The following is a 17,815-nucleotide window of genomic DNA, read 5'->3' as shown; positions in this document are numbered from 1 at the left end:
AACCCAGCTTGTCACTCATGGCCACGGCAGAGCGGGAGATAAGCAAAGGCAAAGGCTCAGAGAAAGCCTGGTCCCCTGGGCTCCCTAAACCACCCAGACGATCTGTGTGGTTGGTGCTGCAGGGCGAGGCTGTAAGCTATCAAGAACAATGAACTTCCAGGTACCACTGTCCAAGTGAAAACCAGGAGTCTGTGGCTTTTCTGATTCCTCGCTCTTGTCAAGCCTGCATCAGGATGTCCGGAGCCTCCAAGGAGAGTTTGGCGACCCAGGGGCTGCCGGTGTCAGGCAAGGCCTGCTTAACCACCATGGACAAAAAGCTTAATGTGCTAAACGAGAAGGTTGACAAACTCTTGCATTTCCAAGAAGATGTCTCGGAGAAACTGCAGTGTGTGTATCAAGGTATGGGCCACCTGGAGCAAGGCCTACACCGGCTGGAGGCCTATCAGATTCTGGGCCCAGGTGGGGCTGACCACAATCCTCCAGCTCACTCACAGGCTGGGTGGCCAGAGGTCCTGGAGCTGGTGAGGGCTGTGCGGCAGGATGCTGCCCAGCATGGCGCCAGGCTTGAAGCCCTGTTCAGGATGGTAGTGGCCGTGGACAAGGCCATAGCTTTGGTGGGGGCCGTGTTCCAGAACTCGAAGGTGGTGGATTTCATCATGCAAGGGAGTGTCCCCTGGAGGAAAGGAAGCCTGGCTGATGGCCCTTTGGAGGTTGGTTCCTGCTTCCCTACCCCGGTACCCTTCTGGCTGAAAGGGAGATCCAGTGGTCCTGGTGGGGACACCAGCCAGACGGATAGGCTTAGGAGCACTAGGAGTTGTTGTTCCCTTCCTGTGCCACCTGTGTGACCTGTTGATGGGGAAAAGGAGAGACAACTTTAAAGGTTATAGGTGGACTTCTAGACAGGTCACTGCCCGGCTGCTCTTCCCCGGGAAAGGAAGAGGCAGTGCCTCGGTGAGACCTGTGGGGCCTTGCGCAGCTTCAGAGCACCTAGAAGAGGGGATGAATGGGCCATTAGGGAGAGGAGGACAATGAAGCTTATTGGACATTCTAGTGACTTTTTGCTCCTTTCTGTTCTGTCACACCTAGAGTAGGAAACAGGTGGGAGCCAGTTTACCCCAAAAGAAACCCCCCTTTTAGAACCCTCCCCTTCCTGTCCCCAACCTTGCGGTGGGTCCCAGAGTGGGCGGAGTGTGCAGCTGCTTGTTGGAAGATGAGTGTTGACAGTGACCCCTGGGGGACACAGGCCATGAAGGAGCCGGAGCCTGGGGGAGGAGTGTGGCATTTCTGGGAGTGGCTGTTCCCAAGGATTGCATAATCAAACCCGCTGGCTAATGGAAGTTTGGCCGGGCTGGCTGGCTGGCTGGCTGTGTGTGTGTGTGTGTGTGTGTGTGTGTGTGTGTGTGTGTGTGTGTAGAGGCAACACTCTGTTTGGGAACAGCTAAGAGTCAGCCACTTAGCCACCCTCAGACGGCCTGGAGCCACCATTTCAGATCACTGTAGTTATCCACCAGCTCCTGGCAAGAGATAAGCTGGGTCTACAGGACGCTCTGCCTGACTCTGTGTCCGCTACTGAGGCTTTCCAGAGCAAAGCTGCAGGAGTGTGCCTTCCTTCCTCATCCCCGGCCAGGCCAGAGCTCACCCTGCTGACCCCTTCCCTGCCGCCCTGCCCTGCAGCCTCTTCCAAAGTATGCCCCTCCCCCTAGCTCCCTGCTTTCTGCGCCTCTCCTGTGAGTCTGGCCTGTGGGGGAGACGTGACCTTCTGCTCTTCCACTGATAAGCAAGCTCAGCTTTATTTTTATTTATTTATTTACTTTTTTAGAGGGCGGAGGGAGTGAGGTGGAGGAAGGGCAGAGGGAGAGGGAGAGAGAGAATCTTAAGCAGGCTCCACACTCAGCACAGAGCCCACACGGGGCTTGAACTCACAACCCTGAAATCATGACCTGGGCCAAAATCAAGAGTCAGACGCTTAACCGACTGAGCCACCCAGGTGCCCCCATCAACTTCAGCTTTAAAGAAGAAAATTAATATATGCACATGGTCAAAACATGGGGGACGCCTGGGGGGCTTGATCGGCTAAGCAGTTAAACGCCTGCCTCATGTGGTATAAAGAGCATCATGTCCCTCCTACTCCAGCCTCCAGCCCCCAAGACCACCCGCCCCCCATGCAGACATAGGTGCCTTTTTCCTGCAAAACCTCCCAGACGTAGTCGGTTCATCTATAAGCACCACCTCTTGGTCTTAACTCAAATATTACTCACATTATTCTGTCCTTGATTTTTTTTTTTTTTTTACTTAATATATTTTGGGCATTGTTTTATATGTATACATAGAAAGCTTCCTCGTTCTTAAAGTTGCAGAATGCTCCGGTTGGGGGATGTGTCTTAATTTGTTAACCAGTCCCACATCATTGTTTGTTTATATTATTTCTCATTTTTGCTGTTACAAATAATGGTGCAGTGAGTATCCATAGAAGTGTGAGCTTATCTCTACGATACACTCCTAGGAGTGGCAAGGTGAAGCCAAAGGGTAAAGTTGTGCACATAAAGCCAAATTTTGACCTTCAAAGGAGTTATTCCCATTTAGTCTCCTGTCGGTAGCATATGGGAATGCTTGTTGCCTCCCCTTTTGCTAACAAAGCATATTATCCAACTTTTTTATTCTGTGCCTGCGTGGTGATTGAAAACTGAGATCTTATTGTGCATGTGTTTTTTCTTAACACTTGAAAATTTTTGCAAAATACAAATTTTTTTATATGAAAAATTTCAAACATTTATAAAAATAGAGATTAGTGTCACAAACCCTATGAACCCATAATGGGAGACCAATGTTGTGGCATCTATTCTCCATGGACTTCCCTCTCTAGATTATTTTGAGGCCAATCTGAGACATTGGGTCATTTCCTCCACAAACGTTAGTCTTTATATCTAGAAGATAAGGGCTCTTTTAAAAAATGTAACTAGGATACCATTATCATGACTAAAAAGTAAACAGTAATTTAATATTGCCAAAGCCAGTGTTCGAATTTTCCTAATCATCTTATGCTTTTTTTTCTTACAGTTTCTGTATTTGAATTAAGATTCAAATAAGACAACGGATTATATGCCTCCTAGTGCTAATTCTTTTTCTTTTAATTCATAAGAAATTTAAAACTCTTCATTATGGAAAATATCAAACATAACCAGAAGTAGATAGAATGATATACCTCAATTTAGTTTTTAGTTTGTATTTCTTTTACTAGAAGTTTTAGCATCTTTCACAGATTTAAAGCATTTGTATTTTTCTGTGAACTGTCTGCTCATGTCTTTTCCATTTCAGTTTTTTGTACTTATTGATTTGTAATAGCTCTTCATACACTAGTGAAATTAGCTACCAAACATTTTGCAGATATTTAAGAATTTCTGCATGGGGATATCATAGAACATTCTCTTTTCTGAGTTCTTGGAACATTTCTTGTCTGCTCTGTTCAGCTTGGCATGTGACTGATCTCTCTTCTGGTCTTTGTGTTTAATATACTTGTTGGTAACCATCTACAGGTTTGGGTCTAGCCCCCTAGTCGGACTGTCAGCTCCTTGTTGGTCTGTGACATGAGGCCTTTGCTTCCCACTGTGGACTGTGGCCAGGGCGGGCCTCACAGGAGGTGGCAGAGAATGGGTATAATAGCCCCGGCTATTTAACACATTGTTGGTGCTGAAAACAGAGACTTTCTAGAGACCCCTTCAAGTTTCCTAAGAGGGTATAGTAATGATTTGTGGAATTGAATTAAATCCTAGCACTAGCTCCTAAATTTGAAAATTGTGCCAGGACTGTGGAATTTAAGAAACAAATGAGCAAAGGGAAAAAAGAGACCGAGACAAACCAAGAAACAGAGAACAAACTGATGGTTAACAGAGGGGAGGTCAGTGGGGGATGGGGGAAATAGCTGATGGGGATGAAGGAGTGCACTTGTGATGAGCACCGGGTGATGTGTGGAAGGGTTGAATCACTATATTGTTTTGTTTTGTTATTTTTATTTTTTAAAAAGATTTTATTTATTTATTTCAGAGAGAGACAGAGTGAGAGAGGGAGCGTGAGTCGGGGAGAGGGGCAGAGCGAGAGGGAGAAGCAGGCTCCCTGATGCAGGACTCGGTCCCAGGGTCCTGGGATCATGACCTGAGCCAAAGGCAGACATTTAACTGACTGAGCCACCCAGGCGCCCCTTGCATCACTATATTGTACACCTGAAACTAATATAACACTGTATATTAACTCTACTGGAATTAGCAATTTTTAAGAATTCAAAAAAAAAAAAAAAAAGAAAGAAAATTGTGCCAGGACTTTGTGAAGGTCCTCCTTGGGTTTTCTGAAGTGCCCAGTGGGACTTCGTTTTGGTTGTAACAATGAATTAGATTTTTACTAAAAGCTAGGTGCTCTCTCATGAAGGACAGGGTCAGGCTCAGCCAGGGTTGGGCCCAAATCATAGGCAATCAGAAGACACCTGTCTTCCAGAATGGTGTCGAGAGTCTCTTCTCCTTCCTCTGAATGCACTGGACAACGCAGGGATCACAAGGTTGAGCCCTGAAGACACGACACAGCTGCGTGTGTGTGTTTGCCTGTGTATGTGCGTGTGTGCCTACCTACACCAAGAGCAGGATGGGGAGAGGACACTCTGAGCCCACAAGGTCTGCCAAAGGACAGTGTGTTCGAGTCCCTCTCTACCGGGGTGAAACAGGAGGCATCCCGTGATAAAGCTTCCAGCTCCCCCAGCTACGGGGGTGGCAGGACGGAGTCTGCAGAAAGAGGTCAAGGGAGAGGCCTCTGCTGAGTAAGGGGATCCAGGTCACATTGATGGTGCTGTGTTGATCGTGATGACAGCTGCTGGGGTTTATTTATTACGTGCCCTGCACATGCCAGCAGCAAGGCTAGGGGCTCCCATGTGTTGTTACCTGCAAGAGGACAAAGTGTAGTGTGCTGGAATCCCAAAAGGATGAGCAGGTAGTAGGGTGCAGAGAAGTGGGTACAGTGTAGGAAAAACAGTGGGACCAATCCTCCTACTCAGTGCCAGGGAGGCATTCCAAAGTTGGGAGGACAGTGGTGCCCTGTTAGCGGGGACTGCTCCAGCCGATTTTTGCCATGTGGGCCTAAAGTTGCCAGATCTTCAGATTTTTTTCAGGAGCATCTGGGAGCTTAGGATTGTTTCTAATCAGTTTTATGAAGGTGTAATTTATATATAATAAATGGCACACACACATACACACACACAGTATGTACATTTTAAGTACACCACTCAACAAATGTATACACCCAAATCAACACCACCACAATCAGAATGTAGAACAATCCTAAGCCCCAAAAGGGAACTTAGAATTTTAATGTAAAAGTCTCCTAGATTTAAAGTGTTGGTAACAAATTTAAAAACTTAAAATGCTGCGCAGGCCAAACAAAATGTGTCTCAAGCTCATTTTGGCTCCCAGTTGGGGCCTCTGTGGCCCAGGCAAGGGAAAGGGCCTTCAGGGGTAAGTGCCTTGACCAGACCTGCTGCTGTGATAAGGACCAGGAGGACTCTGAGGGGCTGTACCAGTCAATGGCTTAAAACCTCCAGAAGCACCAGGGGGACCCGGCAAGGAGTCAGGCCCTGTAGAAATATTTACACTTGGAAATACTGAATGTTCTACCATTTCAGGAGGAAGAACACTGGCCTGGTACAGACCACTCAGAGTTAAAAGAAGAGCTGCTTCGAGCTCCTCCGGGCCTTACACAGTTGACCCACCCATCAATCAGTTGAGTCACTGACGGCAGAGAGCTCCCTGTCTCAGGCAGGATAAAATCCCCGGAGCTCCTGAGCACGTACCATGCACTGGGCACACTTGTCAGGGCGTCCACAGATCGACTCCCCCAATCCTCTTATTAACTCTCTGAGGCAGATAATATGATTCTCCCCACTTCACAGATGAGGAAAGGGAGATACAGAGAAGTTAGGGGTGAAGATGGGGTTTAAACCCAGCAGGTCCTGGCTCCAGAGTCAGGGAGAGGCTGTGCTTCTGGCTGCGCTACTGTGCTGTAAAGGGCTGATGGTAGGATGCCTCTGGCTCCCTGGCAGGCACTGTTAATTCCAGCCCTCCTCCCTGCCCCTTGCCCCCCAAACAGGCATGGGTTAATCGGACTTTAGAATCCAAGCCGAGCCAACACTGTAATAGCCATGACAGACTGATCTGAATTGACACTTTAAAATTTATTTTCCATCCCTGGTTTAAGTACTTTGAAGTACAGTCTATTTAGAAGCCCGTGTCAGGTCTGCCCCTTACTGGCAATATGATGACACATTAGAAAGAACTTGGTGACTTTGGATAAGTGTCTTTATCTCTAAAATGACAGTAGCAATATCTACCCTCTAGTGTTACTGTGAGACCAGGTGAAATAACCTAAATACTTCTACGTTAAGCACAGGATAGGTGTTCAACAAATGTTTGTGGCCTGAACAATGATGTTGATGATGATATGATGATGATGATGATGATGATGATGATGATTGTTCTTTCAGAACAAAGATAGAGTGGAAGAGAAAGGAGCAAAACCAAAGCATGCACTGAGCACCAGAGCTGTGCAAGCCGAGATCAGGGGGCTTTGGGAAGGTGAGTGGGACCTCATTTGCTGTATTCCACATTGCACACATAACAGTTTCAGAATAAAAATACCAATGCCACCACCAACAATGTGATCGCTAAAAAACCGTTGAAGCTTCTTTTTTTTTTCATTTTTTTTAATCCTTTACATATATCCCACTATGTATTGCTGTTCCAAAGGCACTTGGACTAGCTCCTTTCTGTGTAAGCTATGCCACCAACTTGAATCTCACGTCTATTTCACTTTGCTTTACATCTTTATGGATTGCTTTTATTCAAGTCTCATTTTCTTTTACAGTTTTGTGTAATATTGACATGGTTCTAAAGTCAAATTGACAAAACAAGGGATTTTAAGTGTAGCTTCTATCCTTGTTCCTCCCTTGTGTATGGAACCATTTACAAAATTTTTTGTCTTATCTTTTCTTTCTGTGTCTTTAAGCCATGTTCTAAGTGGTTATACACATGCACCCACATGTGCGTGCATGCATGTGCATGCATGCGCGCGCGTGCACACACACCCACCCACCCACACCCACACACACTTCTCTTCCTAGACAAACAGAAGCACACCAGACACACTTTTCTCCACCTGGCTCTTATCTCACTTTTCACTCGGTATATCCTGAGATCACTCCAGAGCCACATCTGGAGATATTCGCGTCTCTCTATTTTTTATGGCTGTGCAGTGCTCCTGGGTGACGGGCCATGGTTTAGTCAAGCAGCCTCCTACTGTTGGATCACTTGGGTTGTTTCCAGTCTGCCTATTATAAACATGCTGCGCTGAGTGGCCTTTGCAGCTCCTTTGCAATATCTTTAGGATAGAGTCCTCCATATAGGAATGCATTTTTATGCTGCCTGTTTTCCTGTAGAGAGCCAGCAGGCGAGCCTCCCAGAGGGGACGGTGGAGAGGCTGACCCCCGTCAATGCTTCAGAGATAGGATCTGACCTCCCCACCCAGGCAGAGGCCCCACCAGGGCAGGAAGAAGGAGTTCCTGGCCCAGCCCAAGTGCCCCCTGGCCTCCCGCTGCTGCCCACAGAGGCGGAAGCCAAAGCTCCTGGAGCATTCGTTGAGAAGCCTGGGACTGGCCAGGAGTTGTCTGCAGCATCCACCGGGGTCCGTGAGGCCCCCACCAGCCAGGAGGATTTACCCGGTACAGAACAAGGATCATCATTCAGCAGGCCTGACCCGCGGCCCTCAGAGGCAGGCATGAGGCTGACTCCAGGGCTGCCAGTCCAAGCCAAGGTAGCTCACAGTGGTGGAGAAACACCTCCAAGGTAAGGGGAGCTCCTCCATGCTGGGCAAGGGAAGGAATTAACAGTAGCCCCTCAGCTGGAGCTGTCCGCACCATGCTGGCTAGCTTCATGAGGGGAAGACAGGAGAAGGCGTAGGCACTGCTTTTGGGAATGTAGAGCACTGTTTCTCACCTGGTGCCCATTAGAATTACCTGAAAGGAATTTTTAAAATACCAATGCCCAGAGAGTCTGATTTATTCAGTCTGGAGTGAGGCTCAGGTATCCTTCTTCCCTCCCTCCCTGCCTTCCTTCCCTCACTCTCTCTCTTTCTGTTTTTTGCAAGCTCCTTGGGTGATTCCCGTGTGGGGCAGGGTTCTTAGAGCCGCTATAATAGTTACAAGCTGGGGCTCACAGCACAATCCTAGGTGCTGGCATTGGCCACGCCTTTCACAGACGTCATCCCGCTGTGTCCTCACAATGTCCCCAGGAGGCGAGAGTGTGGAGATGAGGAAACAGGCTGAGAGTGCCCAGGGCCACACAGCCAGGGATTCACAAAGTTGAAATCTGAATCCAGGTTGTTGGGCTCCAGAATCTGCTCCTAACCACTGCACAATCCTGCCTCCTCAGGTCAGCATTTAATTAGGTCCCAAATATTAAGCTGGGGAGAGAAGGATGGGGATTCAGAGGGAGGTGGGCATGGGCTGAGTCCATCCAGCGGGGCCTTCAGGATGATTATACTTGAGGTCCCGAAGGTAGCGTTGTGGCCTCAGAACACCACCTCAGGACCAGCCCTCGGCCCTCAGCACACACAGTGCAGGATAATGCAGAGCCAGAAGCTGCTGGCTGCCACGCTCTCCCTAGCCCTGTGTTCCCAGCCCTGTGTAACAGTGCATCCCTGCCCTCAGGGCAGTCCACTGAAGTGTGTTGTGCTTCCCTGTCTCAAGGGGGTCTGGTGCCCTCCTGCACCTGCCCCAGGTTGTCCTTTCCTGTAACAGAGCCCCATCCCTTCCCTAGGCCTGGTGCAGGGAAGGGAGCTGGTGTCTGTGTGCTATGGTGACCGGCAGAGAAGCCCAGATTGTTGGTCTGCCTTTGTTCTGGAAGGAAATGAGAGCCTCTGGGAGATCTTAACCAGCTAAAAGGAGGGATTCCTGGCAGGCTTCCCTGGATCCTGGCCAGCGCTGTAAATATGGAATCTAGGAATAGGGGTGGACTTTCCATGAACTTGCTAGGGGCCCCCAAAAGATTCTGCATGAGGGGAAACGTCTCTACGTCCATTTCAGCCCTGAGCTGAATTTCAGGGGCACTAGACCTGCCATGGGGCTCAGGAAGTGGAGAGGTCACTCCCTGCCCTTCCCCAGCTAGCACCTGAGTATATTTTGAGAAAATAAATTTACACTCAAGCACTGGCTCTGACGGGCAGTGGCTGCCCGTATAGAGGATGCTGAGGCCCTAGCTGGAGTTGGAGGAACACAGGGCTGTAATTGATTAGCCTGCCCCAGGTGTGCTGTGCAGCAGGAGGGAAAACGTTGGGCCCTCAGCGCCACGCGAATGCACGGCAGTGCGTTGGGGTCATCCCATGCCCTGCTCGCTGTGAAGACCAAGTGGGACAGCAGTGACTCTTGTCTTTATCAGCTGGCCACCTGACCACCTGGATGCTCTTCCAGCAACGGGCTTCCTGCAGTTCCCGTGGCCTTCAGTGGAGACAAGGCCCGGGCCAGGCTCAGATGCCACCCTTTGCACCTCCCCTGTTATCCCCAACCCACACTCACTCCTCCGAGGGGCACGGAGCTGGGGGGTCTTTGGCTGCCTCCCTCCCGAGGCTGGCTATGTACAGGCTTGTACTGAGCCAGGTGTATCCAGGAATGGGCGCAGCTTTCAGAGGACCCGCTGCAGCTCGGGGAGGGGGCTGGGCCTTCAACTGCTGGGGAAAAGCCTCACTTTTTTTCATTATGGTGAAAAAACACGTAACATAACATTTACCAACTGAACCATTTGTAAGTGTACAGTGCGGGAGTGTTGAGTGTATTCAGGTTGTTGTGACACAGATCTCCAGAACATTTCCATCTTGCAAATCTGAAACTCTGTAACCATCAAACAACTCCCATTTTGCCCACCCCCCAGATCCTGGCCACCACATTGCACTTTCTGTCACTGAATTTGACAACTGTAGGTACTGAATATAAGTGGAATTATATATGTGGAATCAGTTTTTTTGTGACTGGCTTATTTCACTTAGCATAACGTCCTCGAGGTTCACCCAGGTAGCAGCATGTAACAGGATTTCCTTCCTCTTTAAGACCAAACAATATTCCATTGTATGGATATCATACATTTTGCTTATCCATTCATCCTCGATGGACACTTGGGGTGCTTCCACATTTGGTTGTTGTGAATAATGCTGCTATGAACACAGGTATACAAATATCTCTTTGACACTGTTTTAAATTCTTTTGGATACATTTTAAGAAGTGAAATTGCTAGGTCATAAGGTAGTCCTATTTTTAAATTTTTGAGGAACCACCATCCTGTTTTCCACAGCAGCTGCACCCTCTTGAGCCTCATTTTGGGACCCCTGGGGCTTTCCCCGCTCCGTGGACTCTCAGCACTTCTGTGAGGTATCAATGTCTCTGTTTGACAGAAGAGGGAGCTGATGCCGGCCTTGTCCAAAGTTGTCTAGCAATGTGGTCCAGAGCTAAGACCAGAGAGGAGGCTGCTGCGCTCCCTCCTGAGACTCAGTCCATGCCAGACACTCACCTCCTCACCGCACCCCAACACACATAGACCCCCAGCAGTGGGGTTGTGAAGAACAGTCAGAGCAGGGCAACTCTGAGAGGGAGGGAACCCTTGGGGATCATGGCTCCCAGGGTCAGGTCCTTCCCTCTGTACATTGCCAGGGCTCAGAGGGCCTTCCTGACCTCTAGCTGGGGTCCCAAACCTAAGGTCGCAAGGTCTGGGTAATGGAGATGGATGCGAAGTGGGCCCAGTGGCATTGCCAGGTCTGTCAGAAAGGGGAGCTGCTTCTCAGCTATGCAGACATGCCCAGCACAGCCAGACATATGTGTCCAAGAGAAACGAGGAGTCCAGTCTCTATGAGCAGTTGCCTGATTTTTTAAAAAAAATATTTATCTGGGAGGGAGAGAGAGAGTGGGAGCAGGGGCAGAGGGAGAGTATTTCAAACAGAATCCCCACTGAGCGAGGGAGCCTCACACGGACCTCGATCCCACAACCCTGAGATCATGACCTGAGCTAAAAGCAAGAGTTGGATGTTTAACACAAAAATAGACTCCAAATGGTTGAAAGACCTAAACGTGAGACAGAAGTCCATCAAAATCCTGAAGGAGAACACAGGTAGCAACCTCTTCGACCTCAGCCGCAGCAACATCTTCCTAGAAACATCGCCAAAGGCAAGGGAAGCAAGGGCAAAAATGAACTATTGGGATTTCATCAAGATAAAAAGCTTTTGCACAGCAAAAGAAACAGTCCACAAAACCAAAAGACAACCGAAAGAATGGGAGAAAATATTGCAAATGACATATCAGATAAAGGGCTAGTATCCAAAATCTATAAAGAACTTATCAAACTCAACACCCAAAGAACAAATAATCCAATCAAGAAATGGGCAGAAGACATGAACAGACATTTTTCCAAAGAAGACATCCAAATGGCCAACAGACACATGAAAAAGTGCTCAACATCGCTCGGCATCAGGGAAATCCAAATCAAAACCTCAATGAGATACCACCTCACACCAGTCAGAATGGTTAAAATTAACAAGTCAGGACACGACAGATGTTGGCAGGGATGCGGAGAAAGGGGAACCCTCCTACACTGTTGGTGGGAATGCAAGCTGGTGCAGCCACTCTGGAAAACAGTATGGAGGTTCCTCAAACAGTTGAAAATAGAGCTACCATACGATCCAGCAATTGCACTACTGGGTATTTACCCCAAAGATACAAATGTAGGGATCCGAAGGGGTACGTGCACCCCAGTGTTTATAGCAGCAATGTCCACAATAGCCAAACTGTGGAAAGAGCCAAGATGTCCATCAACAGATGAATGGATAAAGAAGAGGTGGTATATATACACAATGGAATATTATGCAGCCATAAAAAGGAATGAGATCTTGCCGTTTGCAATGACATGGATGGAACTGGAGGGTGTTAAGCTGAGTGAAATAAGTCAATCAGAGAAAGACATGTATCATATGACCTCACTGATATGAGGAATTCTTAATCTCAGGAAACAAACTGAGTGTTGCTGGAGTGGTGGGGGCTGGGAGGGATGGGGTGGCTGGGTGATAGACATTGGGTAGGGTATGTGCTATGGTGAGCGCTGTGAATTGTGCAAGACTGTTGAATCACAGATTTATATTTCTGAAACAAATAATGCAACATATGTTAAGAAAAAAGAAAAAGAAGAAGAAGATAGCAGGAGGGGAAAAATGAAGGGGAGTAAGTTGGAGGGGGAGAGGAACCATGAGAGACGATGGACTCTGAAAAACAAACTGAGGGTTCTAGAGGGGAGGGGGTGGGGGATGGGTTAGCCTGGTGATGGGTATTAAAGAGGGCACATTCTGCGTGGAGCACTGGGTGTTATGCACAAACAATGAATCATGGAACACTACATCAAAAACTAATGATGTAATGTATGGTGATTAACATAACAATAAAAAAAAGAGTTGGATGTTTAACCGACTGAGTCATCCAGGTGCCCCGCAGCTGTCTGATTTCAATAAAATATGTCTGACCTGGGGTTTCCAGTGGGATATTTGACTTGGCTCACCCTTTCTTCATTTAACTGAAAGGGAGACTGAGGCCTAGAGAGGAGAGCCCAGGTCTCCTGCCTCCTGGGGCAGAAGCAGGTTTCTAAGGCCTTCGGGGCATCTGATGCCCACTGGTGTCCATCTCAAGTACTTCAGCCTTCCTTGGCCGCTCATCCACTGGAATCCTGAGAGCAGATGGTACCATCTCACTGAACCCAGCCTCTCCCTGGTGTCCTGTCTGGGCAGAGGTAGTCAGGGGTTGGGGTCTGCTGGTTCTAAACACAATCTACCTTACTATTATAATAACCACGAGGTCCCTTTTTCTGGATGAGAAACTGAGGCCAATAGGCTGTGATCCTTGAATGGTGGCAGCAGGCCTTTGAACCCAGGTCTGTGGTGACTCGTGAGTCCTTGCTTTTAAGGCCGTGTTTTCTCTCTGCCCCAGGATCTCCATCCATGTGCAGGAGACAGATACCCCCGGGGAGCTGCTTGTGACACGAGGGGGCGGCCTCAGACCCATGCCCCTTGTGGAGGCTCCGGCAGCTGCCCATCCCGGTGAGCAGGACCCACCTGGGCCCGCACCCCAGACCCCTGCAACCAAGTCAGAAAAACAGATCCTGAAAGGAGCCAGCAAGATTTCCCCACTGTGGAAACGGAGCAGCCGTGAGGGAGCAAAAGCAGAGGAGAAGCAGGGGCCTGGGGCCGAGTCGGCCATGGGACCAAGCGGGGCCAGGAGGAACAAAGGAGCCGATGCTGGAGGCCCGGGCTGGCGGCAGGACAAAGGCAAGTGTGCAGGAAACGCTGAGCCCGAGGAGGACGGCACAGCTGGGGGCGCAGGCAGAGCTGGAGCAGGAAGGAGGACGCCCCCTGGAGATGAGGCTGGCAGCATGGTTCTGGGTAAGTGAACCCATTGCGGGGTGCCCCAGAGTGAGCGGGTTTGGTGGCCTACTCCCAGGGGGTCTTCCTGCAACTTCCAGGGAGAGATAGTGTGGGTCTGGGGGGAGTCCGCGACGTGGAACGGCCTGCCAGTACCTGCTGGGGCTGGAGAGCAAGGCCTACAGCTGCAGCAGGCTGAGTTTGGGGGCGACTGTGGCAGTAGGGGAGGAAGGAGCCCATGCGGCCCAACTGGGTGGATTTCTCAAAGCCTGAGCTCTCCACCATGGGTGTCATTCTGGATCGAGCCAGAGAAGGCTCCTGCTAAAAAGAACATCTATTAAGTGGTGTTAATATTGGCCACTGCACCCAGTGAGTGAGATCTCATCCCAGGGTACAGAAGGGTGTGTGTGGGGGGCTGCTGACCTGCTCTCTGCCCCAGTGATGGTGGGGGTATCCTTGTGTTCTTGTGACCCAAGCACCCTCAACTCTGCCAGCCCTTATAGTCACACCCTCCTTGGTCTGAGCCCTCATCCCATGTGGTGGCAGGAAGGCCACCTTTGCTGATTTCCTGCCCTGGAATTCCGGGAAGTCCCTGAGGAAGGGCTGTGTGTTCTGCAGTCACCCCGGGGCCCCTTGCCACTTCTGGGCTCTGCAGTTGCCCTGTCTTAGTGACATCTCCAGCTGCTTCCCCTCCACCTGTACGACTTGGTCCCTATGTGGCCAAAGGCCTCCTTTCATTCCTAAAACGCTGCTGAAACCAGGAGGAGACTCCGGAGTCCTTTTTGAGGCTCACGGTGGTGACAAAGGCCACGTAGACTGTGGGCTGTCTGTGTGCGGAGCTGGGTGCCTCCATGCCGGCGTTTACCCTCACGGGCTTGTGGAGTGGGGAATACATGGAAACACAGGAGAGGTCAAGGGCCACGCTCAGGGCCGTGGAGACAGTGTGGATGCAGCCAGGATCTGCCCCTGGCTGCCTAGCTCAGGAATGGCGTGTGCAAGCCTGGTCGCTGTACAGCCACCGGGAACAGAAGGCACGTAGTGTGCAGCAAAGGAAACGTCAAGCCAGATGCTAGATTTGGGAATCGCTGTGACACACACTCAGACCTTTCCGGGTCCCAGAAGAACAGCAGCAGCAGGAACCATACTTGTTAGCTTTGTGGTCCAGGGCTCAGGGCTTGCCTTTGCAGATACACAAAGGAATGAGCAATATTCTCTCAAGGCAAACGTCTACTTCGGGGAGCAAAAAACTGCTCTTTTTAAGATGAACTAAGAGCAAATAGCCGTGTTTTCATGGCACCAGGTATATGGTTTCAGAGGCATGAGAGTTGTTGGTGGAACTCTGAGTGAACCGTGACAAGCCCAGAAAAACCCAACCCAGGGGCGCCTGGGTGGCTCAGTCGTTAAGCGTCTGCCTTCAGCACTGGTCATGATCCCGGGGTCCTGGGATCGAGCCCCGCATCGGGCTCCCTGCTCAGCGGGAAGCCTGCTTCTCCCTCTCCCACTCCCCCTGCTTGTGTTCCCTCTCTCGCTGTGTCTCTCTCTGTCAAATAAATAAAATCTTAAAAAAAAAAAACAAAAAAAACCCCAACCCAGCCACTGACTTCCCGCCACAGAGTCTCCCAGCCCTTAATACGCAAACCAGCTTAAGTCATTGTGTTTGGTATTCTGTTTTGTTCCTTTATTTCATGCAACATTTCTAGGTTCACACAACCGCTGAAGGGCAAGATTTTTCCCAAAAACTTAGGCCATTTTTATCTTTCCAAGGGCTGGTGTGCTCTGTTTCCCCTCCAAGTCCACTGTCCACTGCCGGCGCACCCCCAGAAGCTGACCCACTGTGGGCTACCTCGCGGGCTGTTTGCTCTGTGAGGAGATCGGAGGGTGCAAGTGGAGGGAGGGAGGGTGTTTGTTTCTCCAGCTGCCTCCCTGTCCCACTGCCCTGGCTGGTGTCTGCAGCCCTGCCTGTACCTTCAAACATAGTCCATCATTAAATTCTGCTTGATTACCCCATTCAAGGGTGCCTTCCGTTTCCTGCTGTCTGCACTGATCCACCCCAGGTCCCCTCTCAACTTCAGTGAACAGACTGGGTAGAACTTCTCCATCTTGCAAAGCATACCACTGTAGGTGATAGGAGACTTGGGTTTGAATCCCATCTGTCACTGACTCACTGTGTGCCATTGGGCCAGTCACCACACCTCTCTGAAATTCAACTTACTCCTCTGTCATATAGGTAACCCCAATGAGGTGATCCTTGAGAAGGGTGAGGGGCTTGTCTCTTGACCCAAGCGGGTGGCTGAGAGGTACGGGCTGCACTTAGGAGGCTCACAGACTATTGTCTCCCAAACAGATGACAGCCCAGCCCCACCAGCCCCCTTCGAACACCGGGTGGTGAGTGTCAAGGAGACCTCGACCTCAGCAGGTTACACAGTGTGCCAGCATGACGTCTTGGGAGGGTAGGTGGGCTTCTGCCTTGATGAGGGGCAAGAGCAGGAGGGGTGGGCCAGAAACACCTGGAGACCTGAGCTGGCGTGCTCCTGGATGCTTCTCAGGAGGGGGTTGATTAGGAGCCAAGGCCTGGAGTGGGTTACAGCACACAGCATGCTAGTGACTGGATAGTCCACAGAGAGTGGGTGAGTGCAGGAGAGCCCACATGGTATGGGATGAAGTATAGGGTGCAGGAGGCCCATACAGTATGGGCATGGGAACCATATACTGGAGGTGGTAGGGCAGTCCGGGTGGTGTGGCGTGAGGGTAGGCCCCTGGGGTATGGCATAGACCACTTGTGATAGGATGAAGAAGGTCTTCTCTAGGTTTCAGGATAACCCATGTGGTGTGGGGGTGATGACTATAGTACCTCCAGGGTGCAGGGTAATCCCCATGGTGTTTATGAACAAAGGGCAGGATCAGAAAGCCCGGGGTACAGGATGGTCCACCATGTATGGAATGAGCCTCTTGGGCTCTCAGCCTGCCGTACCATCATGTCTGTGCAGAGGCCGGTTTGGCCAGGTCCACAGGTGCACGGAGAAGTCCACAGGCCTCTCGCTGGCAGCCAAGATCATCAAAGTGAAGAGTGCCAAGGACCGGGTGAGGCATCTGCCCTGGGCCAACCAGTACCTTGGGCCACGTTCAAGGCTCCTATACTTCCTTCTTGGCCCCCAGGCCCCTGCATGCTGATCAGGAACCCTGCCACCTTCCCTGCCTCTTTTCCATGACTCCCACACTCTGCTCAGCATATCATCTCACACCCTGGGCAGCAGGGTCCCTCTGGACCTCCAGGTTTCCTTCTTGGGCCTCGGGTTTCCTATCTGTGGAATGGGGGGTTTGAACTAAGGTCCCTTTTGTTATAAGAACCTGGTTTGGGTGGTGGTGAGTTGGAGGCCTGATGTGAGAGCAGGAAAGGAGGATGTGGGCATGCATGTGTCTTGGGAGGCGCAGCTGGCTCATCTTCCCGACCCATTTCTTGGAAACTCCTCTCCCGTCTGACTCCGCAAGGAGGATGTGAAAAACGAGGTCAACATCATGAACCAGCTCAGCCATGTGAACCTGATCCAGCTCTATGACGCCTTTGAGAGCAAGAACAGCTTTACCCTCATCATGGAATAGTGAGTGTCTTGGGAGGTGGAGCAGTGACTTCTCTGTGGGCCAGGACTCAGGACTGGGGCTTGGAGCTGTAGCTCTATGCAAAACTCTCCCTTTCCCTTCCCCTCTCTGGGATATCTAGGGAATGTCATCACCTCCAATATGGAGCATGGAGGATAAAGCCATTTGTCATAAACCAGCAGTAAACCTGACTGACCTGTAGATATATGTCAGCTTGGCCTACACAATTTTTAATAATTTTGATTTAGGTGTTAACAGTTGAAAATTGGGAAATTTCATATTGAAACCCAGCTATCTTGCTTTTCTTAAAAATGTGAAAGATCTAGCTGGACCTGCATTTCTAGCTGGAAATGGTGTGCTGGAGCTCCTACTGGCTGACCTTTGTAGACAGGGCAACCAGTCTCCCATTTGCCATAGTCCTCACCATTCCCAACTACCCTGAAGCTGAGGCCAGGGACTCAGAGGCCGTTTATTTCTTGCTTGTGTTGCTATTTTCCTTCTGGTAGGGTTTGTCATGTCATGTCTCTACCAAGAGTGAAAAAACAAAGATAGACTAAGGGCTGTATTTTATGAAAACATTTGTCTCACATCTGGTCTTTTTTGCCCATTTTGGGTTCTTACCATGTAAGTACTAATTGGCCCCTGTAGGCAAATGAATTTATAACTTTGACCCAGAGTATCCAGAATGAGCCTGGATTATCAACACTGAAGACAATCCCCAGTCTTCCTTTTGGCCGATCAGTTCCTT

The 17,815-nt window shown here is 49.9% G+C and overlaps 1 protein-coding gene across 1 annotated transcript in view; it reads left to right on the top strand.

The window, feature by feature from the left end:
- The first annotated feature begins 233 nt into the window (after nt 1-233).
- MYLK3 (myosin light chain kinase 3) overlaps nt 234-17,815 on the top strand; it is a 37,488-nt gene continuing 19,906 nt past the window's right edge. The window contains exons 1-7 of the mRNA XM_028091249.1: nt 234-710; nt 6,518-6,608; nt 7,469-7,874; nt 13,040-13,491; nt 15,815-15,920; nt 16,458-16,551; nt 16,960-17,069. Of these exons, the coding sequence (XP_027947050.1) occupies nt 234-710; nt 6,518-6,608; nt 7,469-7,874; nt 13,040-13,491; nt 15,815-15,920; nt 16,458-16,551; nt 16,960-17,069 (1,736 nt within the window). The remainder of the gene's footprint in view (nt 711-6,517; nt 6,609-7,468; nt 7,875-13,039; nt 13,492-15,814; nt 15,921-16,457; nt 16,552-16,959; nt 17,070-17,815) is intronic.

This window comes from Eumetopias jubatus, unplaced genomic scaffold, assembly GCF_037043125.1.
Source record: "Eumetopias jubatus isolate StellerSeaLion01/CBP00866 unplaced genomic scaffold, mEumJub1_p1.0 scaffold_10, whole genome shotgun sequence".
In the NCBI taxonomy this organism is placed as follows: Eukaryota; Metazoa; Chordata; class Mammalia; order Carnivora; family Otariidae; genus Eumetopias; species Eumetopias jubatus.
Note: the sequence above shows the minus strand (reverse complement) of the source record. Positions and strands in the feature narration are given on the sequence as shown.